At 26.4% G+C, this 12,894-nt stretch overlaps 2 protein-coding genes across 2 annotated transcripts; one reads left to right on the top strand and one right to left on the bottom strand.

The window, feature by feature from the left end:
• Positions 1-3,652: 3,652 nt before the first annotated feature.
• LOC107170535 (cyclin-dependent kinases regulatory subunit-like) lies at positions 3,653-6,094 on the bottom strand. Its single transcript, XM_089219417.1, has 3 exons — positions 5,803-6,094; positions 5,592-5,719; positions 3,653-3,887 (listed from the first exon to the last, which is right to left on the bottom strand). The coding sequence occupies exons 1-3, from the start codon at positions 5,859-5,861 to the stop codon at positions 3,829-3,831; spliced, it is 246 nt and encodes an 81-aa protein (XP_089075543.1). The 5' UTR covers positions 5,862-6,094; the 3' UTR covers positions 3,653-3,828.
• Positions 6,095-6,245: 151 nt separating this feature from the next.
• On the top strand, positions 6,246-12,688 carry LOC107173691 (mitochondrial potassium channel ATP-binding subunit). The gene is made up of 14 exons (XM_089219415.1): positions 6,246-6,498; positions 6,851-7,121; positions 7,275-7,430; positions 7,495-7,640; positions 7,900-7,975; positions 8,075-8,215; positions 8,279-8,437; positions 8,501-8,704; positions 9,034-9,153; positions 9,544-9,647; positions 9,719-9,893; positions 9,959-10,137; positions 11,466-11,613; positions 12,150-12,688. Exons 1-14 carry the CDS (start codon positions 6,437-6,439, stop codon positions 12,237-12,239), a joined length of 2,031 nt encoding a protein of 676 aa, XP_089075541.1. The 5' UTR covers positions 6,246-6,436; the 3' UTR covers positions 12,240-12,688.
• Positions 12,689-12,894: the final 206 nt, after the last annotated feature.

Below are 12,894 nucleotides of genomic sequence, written 5' to 3'. Positions count from 1 at the left end.
TTGGCCGTAACGTGCATGTGCATTAGCACCACCAATCCATCCGTGAAGCTGTAACCTGTCCGCGTCCACCTACCGGAACTGCACACGGCCCGACTCTAGTACTGGTGCAGACTGAACCTTGATCAACGTGGCCAGAGTACTTACACTTGGACAATGGCGGTGTGATGTAGGCACTGGATATTGGTATGTGAACCTGCTCGAGGACGGAGTAGCCGACATCTTCAACCCGTCAATGATGTTTGCATTCGACATGGATACCAAAATTAAGTGAGTACACCAATACGACAATACTGCAATAAAATACCAGTGTCTTCACCCTAATGGATGAGTTTGTGCAGTGGCGTATTTTGGGGGGTTGTCCTCCGTGTCTTGACCCCCCCGACATTTAAAAAAAAGTCCTAATATATTGGACATTAGTGTTGTCATTTATTTTATAGTATACTATTTTTATCAAATGTAAAACTTCTTGTCAATTCCTAACATATTAATTTGTTAAAAAATTAATTCAATGTCTTTTTACATTAGTAAATAATACTAAAAATTTTGTTTGTGAGGTTCAATAAATGTTGACACCCCCCGAGAAATCACCCAAAATACGCCACTGAGTTTGTGGTCACCACAAAGTTATATTAATTAGACTTTATTAGACTTCAGCATGTTCTATAATTTATATCCAATTTAAAATCTTTAAAATTTAAAATTAAAATACTTTAATAAAATATGAAATGTTAGTAGATAGTTGGTTTTGCCCAACCAGTTGCTTGTAAAATTAATAATTAAATATTATAACTAATCGTATGCGTCATTCAAATAGCATAGAATCGATAGGATCCTACGCGCATATCAAGTAATATTATGGAGTCCGACAAATTTATTAATACAACATAAAAGTTTATATTATTGATTTCAATATTTAAACCTTACGAAAACAAAATGTAAAATTACTTATCTCATATTATGGTATTACAATAAATTTAGCAAAAGACTTGACTTTGATAGTTCAATTTCAAATAAGGATGACATGCAGTTTTGTTTTTGTTTTTGTTCATTATTATTATTTATTATTATTTATTAATCTCTTATCATGATCTACTACGATTCAATGTGATTTTACTGAGTTCCGATATCCTTATATCTTGTTCTAGATGACTGTATCCTCGAATTAAATACATCAAGAAATGGAGTTTTACTGAAATTTGTATCTTCATATTTCCTCAATAATAAGAATTATATTTTATAGTTATATTAAATAAGTTCTAATTTACAAATTTGGCAAATTGTTTGTTATATTATTTTTACTATACAAAAAAAAAAAAATAAAAAAAAAATAAAAATAGATTAATAATATTCAAATGGGGTACCTACTCATCATTTTTGGTATCTTGAAATACGAAATTTAATAATTTAAATCTATGGCGAGAGCCTATTCTTTGAACGTCGATTTGCGAGAACGGCCAAATTATAAACGTTGTTTGAAAAGATTGACGATAGTATTTTTGGTGATCGAAAAACTGGTACGATCCAAAATAACCGGTGTTTCCCAAAATGTTATGAAGAAATAAAATAATAAAATATGAACTAATATGAACCTAGTCTAACCGATGGGAAACCACGGGTGACTGCAAGTGAAAATAACCACTATTTTAACCAGTTTTGAATAAAATATATACAATACTGTATGTAGCCCCCCCTCAAGTTATTTTTTACAATGATTAAGGCGTGTACCCATAAATTTTTAGGACCTCTTAAAATTAAATTTTAAAGAGTACCAATATTCCGCGTTTTTTATTTCTTTTGTTATAAATTCTATGGACCATACCATTACTCCGACTATCAATATTTTTGGCGAGTCCGCGAGTGAATATAATTCAATTTATCAAAGGAAATGTGAATTTTCGATTGTATTTTTTTCTTGTTATTATAATAGAACTATATGATCGTACCTTGATCAACCACGATATTGTTTTTGTTTTCGTCATGAGAATTGTTTATTTTGTGTTCTCTGCTGAATTAAAAAACAATTTACATAACTATTATCTCATGTGTTTAAATATCTGGGTACAATGATCACCCAGTCAAACAATATAGAATATGAGATACTTATAGGTTTCAAATGTGTAACAAGTGTTATTAAGTAACGGGAAATTTAAATCAAGAACACACCCAAAGAAACAAAAAGTCCAGCTATACATCACGCTAATCAGATATATAGTACTAATATAAGTAGGTACTATGTAAGACTATGAGGAAAAGTGACGAGTCAAAACTGAGGGTTTTTGAATGAGAAATATTAAGGATATATGGACCCTGTATTGATCCGCAAACAGGGGAATGGCGTAAAAGACACAATGAAGAGTTATGTGACCTGAACATCAGGCCGGATATAAAAGCCCCTTGGAAGACCCCAAATGCAATAGGAAAATTGTGTCAAAAAGGATGTAGCACACTTTTACCAGGGTGAAGATTAACATATGTTGGCGCAAAATCGTAAAGAATAGTTAGTTAAGTTTTAATGTGTGGTCTAAAAGGTTGTAAATAAAAAAAAAATAATTAAATTAAGAACTAGCTATTAAAGCTATATTAATAATGATATGAACATCATACTCCACAGAAATTAAAAACTAACAAAATAAAAAATAATAACCAGAAAACATAGTTTGAAAACCTCTCCTGTAATATAAATACTGCAATGTTTATTTTTAATAAAAATAACAAATAAAAAAAAAGGGGATAAGTGGGTATTGCTCTGCTGTACATTGGGGGTTGGGTGAACCTCTGACTAGGGTAGGTTAAATTTGAATGCAATGATAGGTATCATTGTATACGAAAAACGATTCTGAACGGAGACGGTTTATCTATCTAGGATACATTATAGATTATTAAAAATTTTCAAATCTTAGATTTAAAAATAATTTTTTTATGAATTTCTAGCTTAAAATAATTTGCGAATTTTCGTGATTTTTACGTATGTTGTCAAAATTAAAATTAAAATGCTTGTAAAAAAAAATATGACTATGCATTTCTTTTATTTTTCAACTGCTATTGTAAAATATGATAGGAGCCTTGTATTAAATTTTCAAATCTTAGATTTAAAAAGAAAAACTTTTATGAATTTCTATCTAAGATAATTTGAAAATTGCCGTAATTTTTACGTATTAAGTCAATATTTCAACTTCAAATGCTAATTAAAAAAAATTGTGCCTATGTATTTTTATAATTTTTTAATCATTATAAGAATAACTTATGAAGAACTTTGTATTAAATTTTCAAGTATTTTAATAGGGCCAAAAAAGTTTTATCGACATTTAAAAAAAAAATTTTAAGAAAAATTGAAAATTTCAGTTGTCTATAAATATCTCAAAAAAATTCAAAATATTTTGAAAATTAAATCATGTAAAGAAAATGCCAATCTAAATAACTTGTGAAATTTTCAAGTATCTACGACTTATACTTTTTGAATAATTACAAATATTTAAAATCGTTTGAGGATAAATCGTTATTGTTACGCTATTTCGTAAAAATTTAAAATTCAAACGCAATTAAAATTTTTCCTATGATGATGTTTCGAGTTTTCTCTATTTCGAAGGAAAACTAATAGAAAACTTAGTGTTGTATTTTTAATCCTTAGTTATAAACACAAATAAATATGATATGATTTAAAAAAATGTATTTAATAAATTTATATTCAAAAAATAAACATTAAATATTTGAACAAAATATTAAAATTGTATGCAAATAAATAAACTTATTTGTGAAATTGATTTATTTATTTTAGTATATAATTTTTAAAATTACAGCAAATTATATTTAATTTTAATTATCATATTATTATGTTGGTTGTGAATCATTTGTTTTTTTAAGTCTTCTGAATGGCACTATGTGAGGTTCTGTAACAAAATAATGAGATAGCATAATATAATATATAGTGATACAATATTCAATATTTATAATACGTAATCAACATTAATAATCTTGATCAAAATTCTATAAAATATTTTTATGTAAATAATAAAATAAACAAACATTTAAAGTATTTTAGTTCAATATTTGATATTAAATTTTCCATATTTTATTGTTTAAGAGTAGTTTATGGGAGTAATGAAACGAGAAATGTCCACAATTTAAACAAACTGAAAATACAAAGAAGAAAGTTTAAATAGCATATGACTGCCTACATGATATCATTTTAATGGTCAAGTCGTATTGAAAGAGTTTGGCATGTTGAAATATATCTATTTCATAAAAATGTGATAAAAAAGTTATTTTTTGTAAATCACTTATGATTATTTTATTTCACTGGAAACTTATTTTTAAATATTTCAAAATGAAAAACTTATTTTAACACAAATATAAGTACTTTATGAATATTAATAAAAAAAATCAATAACCAACTGATAACATCAATTCACCAAGAAATTGGGTACAATACACAATATATTTATTTTAATTAGTCTAAATAAACTGAACTATATTAAACAAAATTTATTTTAACCTATATAAATGTATGTTTTTGTAATTATTACAGTAGTCTTGATAATCCGAACGAGATTGGGGAAAGGGGTCATTCTGATTAGTGATTTGTTCAGATTACCTAGGGCTTAAAAAAAAACATCAATTTTACTGTAATTTAAACTATAAAATTTAATTTTTATTTCTATTAATCGTGTAAAACTCGTAATTTCAAAATACAATGAAGTATAAAAATATTAATATAATAATTATGAGTATAATAATGAACTTCAGTATTTAAAATGTTGATTTTTTTTTTTTGGACACTAGTTCCTATTATGGATTGGTATGCCTTGTCCCGAATTATCAAAAATTTTATTACAGACTGGAAAATATTATTTATAAATACATACATGTGTACATATTATGGCGATAAGATAATTTTCAAGCCCGTTCTCTACTGTACCTACATTTGAATTATTGTAGAATTTATTCTATTATCAACAATTTATTTAATTTATCACTATAAATTTTAAGCAAATTCAATGCTTTTATGTTTTTTCAATAAAATAAACAGTATGCAATATTTTGCATATTATTATTACTTAATATCTTTTATAACATATATTAGATGCAATTGTACTTCAAAGTTTTTTTTATACAAAATACCATTTAGGGTTTTGTCAAGGGGGGAAATATGTTGGCAAACATTTAATTTCTTTAAGGGGAGGGGTAATTCATTCATGATTGACATCACAATCTCATGAACGAGAAACAAGTAAGGGACAAGGAAGGGAGGGTCTATCTCCCATATCACCCTTATAAATACGCCACTAATTCATATATCATTATTTGTGATAGTAATTTTCTGAAATTTGATTTTAATAATTTTATAGCGTTCTAAAAAAAAATTTTAGAGTATAGATTATAAAGAATAATATATCTAGTATATTATTTAAGTAAGCATAATATCATTTGTGTTAAATGAGTTCATATTTCATAATTTTTTTTTTTTTTTAAGGTGAAATTAAAATATTATATTATATTATCATGTCTATTATTTAAAATTAAATTATAGTACATAAATATCTTATTTATTATAAACCAATAAAATCAACACTAAAATTACTATTTATGCATACCTGGATCATATCTCATGTAATGCATCCAGCCAGATGTCATTTGAATACCAAGATTTCGCCATTCAGTTTCAGTCATCAAATGAGTCTTAGGTAAGAGTTTGGCCATGTCTTCTGGTAAGATTACATGCCTGCCATATAAGTTGTTGAAGGTTATCCAAACACAAATTGATACATGAATAGTCTTAAATTATGTTACATTAAATACACATACCTGTAAATGTACATATTGTCTTCATATTTTGTTGAATATTGTATGTCTCCTCTAGACATATTGGCTGACAGTTATTGAAATATGATTAAGTCACAGAAGCGTTAAAATATTAGAATATATTTTATATAATGAATTATGGTAGCTCCAGTAAAATAAACCAGTAGATGCTTACAGCTTATATTAAATTATTAACACCAAATTATAGCACCAAAAAATATATCACAACAATACATTTAACTTTTAAGTAAGATCATGGTTGAAATATACCATACCACCATGGATAAGACGTATAAAGCATAATAAACATTTTGGCGGCAAAATGAATAATAAAAAATGAAACGCACTGCCGGAACTGATAATAACAGCTGAACACGTGTTGTTATTATGGTATCACATTTGTGAAAAATTGATAGTATTATCAGATATTTGAAAAGTGAATGTTATGCATTATGGTCAAAGAATTAAGATTACAATGAAAGCATAAAGCTGAAGTTCAAACTTCAACCTTACCACAGAAGACAGAACAAATTGACCTTAATAGTTACTTATAGCTTATAAGTAATATTATTTTAATTATTAAAAATCGAGGTGTTGTTTAGATTATTAATTTTTGGTATCTTTCAAACATACTGCCATGTTACGTTTATGTTGTATTAAACAAATAAATTTGTCAAAACTACAGTCTTTTATTACTAGGTAAGTAAGTTACATTTTGAAAATTTCAAAAATAGCTGGGGTTATATCTATAAAATATTAATAAATAATTATGAATTGTTTAAATAGTCCTATTTGTACATTTTATGTTTTGGTTCTGGTAAAATAAGACATGGATATCTGAAATATTGTCACTTACCCTATTACTGGACAAATTACAAAATACAAATCCATCACTTCAGACCCAACCTATTGCTCGGAATTTTTTTTATTTTGTAAATTCTTGAATTTTATTTTATTTGACTCAGCATTCTAATAATTTAGAGACACCTACCTATTCTAAGTATTTAATTACTTAAACTATTAAAATATTTTATTTTTTGTTATTTTATAGACAACCAACTAGGGATTATTCATCCTTCATAAAAAATGTAACAAGTAAAAAACCAATTCCAGTATCATCAATTAATTTAAGCAAATTTAATCCAAGGTGGATGCTTATGGGATCTGTTGGATATATTGGATATAGATATTTACTTAACGGAAGTAACATAGTTTATTGTCAACATATAGAGCCAGAATCAACATCTGACAACCATTTTGATTGGAATAAGTTGTTGTCTTATTTGTCACCAGATTTACTTAGCTTAATAGCTGCTATTGCTGTAGGTATATTAGTAATTTTCATGGCTATTTGATAAAAGATACTGTTACTACATTTGTATACTTAAATATATTTATTGTATGAAGTGTTATAATATTCATATACTTAAGGACCACTGGATTTTTTAATGATTTATTATTTTATTCATTTTTAGACTGCGTTCATTGTTGCTCTCTGCAATTTAAGTATTCCAATAAATTTACAACATGTTATAAATACTATACTTCAGTTTGCTAGAGATGAAGTACCATTTGATTTTAAAAAACTTAGTGATCCATTATCCAAACTGTTAGCACTTTACATAATGCAGGTAAAATTGTAGCTAAATATTTTAGTTCAAAGCACAAGTAATTTTTTAACAATCTTTTTCTTAGGGCCTATCAACATTTATATGTATAAGCATGCTGTCAAAAGTTGGAGAAAATGTTGCTATACGTATGAAATATAATCTTTTTTTATCTATACTTCAACAAGAGCTAGAATTTTTTGATAAAACTCGTACTGGAGATATTTTACAAAGGTAAATACACAACTCAATTAAAAAATAACTACAGATTATGTTGAATATAAACATTTTTTGTTTATGAAAAAAAAGTTTTTTTTCATAACAAGTGGGTTACTGCATTAAATTAGTAATATAATTTATGATAGTAATGTGTTATTTTCATACTTTTTGTATTTTTAAGATATTTTGAACTCAATCTTAAAGTGTATAGAAAACAAATTATTATTAATTCTAGACTAGTATTATTACATATGTTTTAAATATTTTTTCATAGGTTAACAACCGATGTACAAGATTTTAAAAGTTCATTTAAACTTGTAATAATACAAGGTCTTAAAAATGCTACCCAAGTACGTAGGTTAGAAATGAGTTTCTTTCAAAGTTTTTTTTTTATGATTTTGTTACATAGTCGATATATTTTGAGATATTATTTATTGTTTATAATTTAGTTAATTGGCGGAGTATATGCTCTATATAACACATCACCAGAAATGACTGGAGCTGTAGCTATTATTTTACCAACTATTATTGTTATAGGCACATTTTTTGGTTCTATTTTGAGAAAACTTAGCAAACTGGCTCAAGAACAAGTATTTACATTTAAATAAAATAAAATGGTATATGTATATTATGTTTATTTATTATGTAAACAGAGTACTAAATCCACAATTATAGCTGAAGAAGTAATTGGAAATATGAGAACTGTTCGTGCCTTTGCTTCTGAATCTACAGAATGTGAAAGATTTTTGACAGAAATTGAAAATAACGGATTATTACATAAAAAGTTGGGTTATGGTATTGGGCTTTTCCAAGTATGTACATCAATAAATTCTTAAAAAATTTAAATCGTTGTTCAAATTTATTTTTTCTTTTAGGCTAGTAGTAATGTGTTTCTCAATGGCATTGTTTTGGGAACAATATTCCTTGGTGGACAACTTATGACAACAAGTAGTCTTGATCCTGGACAGCTTATGTCTTTTCTTATGGTTACCCAAATGCTTCAACATTCCTTAGGGCAATTTTCATTATTATTCGGTCATTATGTAAAAGGTGTTGCTGCAGGGTCCAGAATATTTGAAGTAAGCTATAAACATTTTTCAGGTTTTTGCTATTGAGCTTCGTAACCTATATTTTATTTAAGATAAAATCCCACTTGACTGGCAAAACCCTAAAGTGTTCGCTCATACCTGTTGCCAAGGTAAACACTGTTGTGTACCATAAGTAAACTACCAACAACCATAGCTATTTAATCTTGTAAAGCAATGAATATTCTTGTTCAGTATACATATGCAGGTTTAGGCGTTATCAAACTGAATAGTCTATAGTTACTGTATAGTCAGAATTTTTAAAACTGTTTATTTTTTATTTTTTCTTCTTTAAATTAATTGCATGTATTTATGTTTTTCAGTATATTAACAAGAGTCCTAAAACACTGATTAATGAGGGTATTAAGATTCCACATCATTCTTTTAAACCAGAAATTGTGTTTAAAGATATTACATTTTCATATCCAACCAGGCCTGAACAAGTAATGTTGACATTGTTATAAACAGAATAATGAATATTAATACTTTTACATGATTAGGGTACAATATTTTGAGTCATAATAATGTATTGAAAGTGAGATAGTAAAAAGACAGATTTATGGAATTCAATTTCATGACAAACACTCAAACACTATTATGTAATAATTAAGTTACCATAAACACAATTATTACATATTTTTTGTGGGAACTAAGTGTCTAAATAATATTTTTTAAACATGATTATTTAATACAAAGAATTAAATTTTTAATTAGAGGACCAAATCCACTCCAGCCCTATCCAAATTTTTAGTATCTGAACTTCAATACATTCCTATCTCAGCGCATTTTTCAATTCAGAAGATACCTTTTCATGCTTAAATATGATTTGATAGGTTATATTAAAAAATTTCAATCTTACTCTCCCTCCTGGAAAAGTGGTTGCTGTTGTTGGATCTTCTGGCAATGGTAAATCTACTATTGCTGCACTTCTCATGAGGTATGTATTTTTGTTGTTTTTAATTGTTTTATTTTAATAAAATACATTTTTTTTTTTTAAATTGTTCAAAGATTTTATGATGTTAACTCGGGAAGTATAATAATAGATGGCATAGACATTAAAAAGCTTGATCAGACTTGGTTGCGCAAAAGAGTAATTGGATTAATTAATCAAGAACCAATATTGTTTGCTATGTCTATCCTAGAAAACATACGCTATGGAAAGCCTGAAGCAACAGACATTGAGGTAAAAAAAATAAATATTGATTAAGTTGACAATTAAAGTCTTAATTGTAATTTGAAAAATCATAGGTTATTGAAGCTGCAAAAATAGCAAATGCTGATTCTTTTATCACTTCTTTTCCCAATGGCTATAATACAATTGTTGGAGAACGAGGTGTAACAGTTTCGGGAGGACAAAAACAAAGAATTGCCATTGCTAGAGCTATTTTGAAAAATCCAGCTATACTTATATTAGATGAAGCAACAAGGTCTGTTAAAATGCCAGTTATGTATTTTCATATGTAGGTTAAATATGAAATGTAAAATTCACAAATTTATAGTCTGGTAAAAATGAGATCAATCTTCTTTGCTAATTGTTTTTTAGTGGTCAGGTTGCACCATTTAAGAGTGCACTACTGCTGGCAATACTGTACGTTGTTTTCTTAAATTGTTGTGAAATTAAATTTATAATTAGATGCATCCGTTGGTAGCTTCAAATACAATGTGTTTTTGTATGGTCATGCTCATCAGCCATTTCATATTATATGTTATCAATGATTGACCTGATTTTGAACTGACTTAAGAAGACGCCATACCCACATATATTTTCTCTGTCTTACAACTGTGTAACATACCAAATTTTTGCTCAGCAGATCATGTTTAGCTCCTTTAGTTTAAAAATTAAAATTAATTGATTAGTGATGGGCATATTCAGATTTCAAAATTACATAATTATCCGGATTATTCAACTTGATTTTGCTGTTCAATGACTCATCTTTATATACCAATAATATTTTAATACTATAACATAATTTTTGGACATAAGTAGGTATATCAAATTTCAAACACATTTTAAGTACCGGATAATATAGAACTTGATTATTAATTTATTGATACATTTTCATTGTAATAAAATAATTTATTTTACCATAGGTATATTAAAATTAATTGTAAGTCTGAAGTCACAAAAAAAGCAAATTCATAAATCTGGATAAGAATTTTGATCTAAATCCAGATTTGGATATTCGGATATATCAGATATTCATAAATTTTAAGACAAGAACATGATCTGAATGTTGGGTTTTTACAATAGATTAATATTTAGCAAGTTTTGCGTATATAATATTATGTAAATTATAAATTCTCATAACGCACTTAATAACTGAACTATCGTAAAAACCTAACATACAAACACAGATAATGTTCTTACCTTATCAAAGGTCAATTCACTTTAATTTTAAATTAACTAAGCCAAATGTGATCTGCTGAGCTTAAACTTGCAATGTTATGCATTTTTAATTATATAAGGTAATTACTGATTTCAGCACGAAACTAACTACCGGTTTCAAAAGCAACAATTAATATAAGTATTATTAATAAAATCAATATTAATATAATAAAAATTGATGATACACCATATGTTCTAGTGATAGTGAGAGTTTCCTAATAAACTGTATGCTAGTTTATTAATGATCTGGTTGAATATGTTATGAATTAAAAATTCTATTTTTTATTTTATATTATTAGAGTTGTAAATTATTATACAACAAAACAAATACATTATAGTTATGAAAAATGTTTATATTTTTACTTATAGTGCACTTGATACAGAGTCTGAAATGCATGTGCAATCAGCATTAGAATCTGTATCGAATGGAAAAACAGTTTTAGTTATTGCTCATCGATTGAGCACTGTGAAGAATGCAGATGTGATTGTAGTTTTGAATAAAGGGGAAATTGTTGAAGTAAGTAATTAAAATAATACTTAAAATTCATAAATGCATAAATGAATTTAATGATAATCCTCAAAGTTTATACATAAATTTAATTTTTAATGTTTTCCAAAACAAATGTAGTTACTAATCTAATGAATATAAGCATAGATTTCTATTAATTTTATTCATAATTTACTTTAATGTTGTTTCTTTTTTTAAAGATTTTACTGATTATACATATTGAAGGTTGAGTACCTATTTGATAAAAACTTATATTTAAAAATAAAATTACTGTAAATAAGAAATGGGTAATTGTTTAATTGACACCTACATAGAATATATTCCCTTACAACTCATATTTAGTTAATACCCGCCAATTAATTCTCTTTATTTTATTTTTAATTTTTTATCATATATTTTTCATCCAGATAGAATACCTGTATTATTATATTTTCAAAAAAATCTAAAACCTTAATTTTTTCTATTACTTTTATTTTATAATTACATTTCCTTGATAAATAATTATGTTTTGTTAAATTAATTAACAATAATTTTTTTATTCTTAGATTGGGAACCATAATAGCTTATTGAATAAGAAAGGTTTTTATTGGAATCTGATGAATCAGCAAACATCCGACAAAGCAAATGCTGCATAAATTGTTAGAAATAGAAAAGTGAAACTGTAAAGAGACATTGTTTAAGTAGGTAATATTGTTAATTATTTATGGTTCTAAATATCTTAGTAAATTTAGTTTAAAATAATTGTGTTTAAATGAGTTATATTTAGTTATATTTTATTTTATATTTGTTATATATCATTGGTTGTATAATAATGCAATATGTTCTTTAATATCATAATTAATAAAAATTATATTTACTGTAATTAAAATAACATGGAACATCATTAATCATAAATTATTTAAGATATTATTAGTATAAATTATACTACTATTTTTGATTTTGATTCTGCAATTTTGTCTTATCTCATTATATAACCTTCCAAATTATAAAGTTAAGTCGCGAACACCGCTCACTATTCTGTAACACTTTTAATATTGTATTTTTGTATTTAGTAATAGTGAAATAAACGAATGGTTTTTATAAATACATCAGGTATTCATTCTCACATTGATATATTTATTTCCATATTGGTTACAGTTGAGACGTAACAGACATTTGGAAACATTGGTTTCAATATTTATGCTGCTGCAGGATGGGCTCCCTTATATCCTTAAGCAATCATAGGAAAATAACAGTACCTTTCATTATTCTACAAGTAGCACCTATCCTCACATCAGTTGATCGGTAGTG

Source organism: Diuraphis noxia, unplaced genomic scaffold (genome assembly GCF_037042655.1).
Source record: "Diuraphis noxia isolate RWA-SAM2 unplaced genomic scaffold, SU_Dnox_SAM2 contig0002, whole genome shotgun sequence".
NCBI lineage: Eukaryota > Metazoa > Arthropoda > Insecta > Hemiptera > Aphididae > Diuraphis > Diuraphis noxia.
This window is presented reverse-complemented; position numbering and strand designations above follow the sequence as displayed.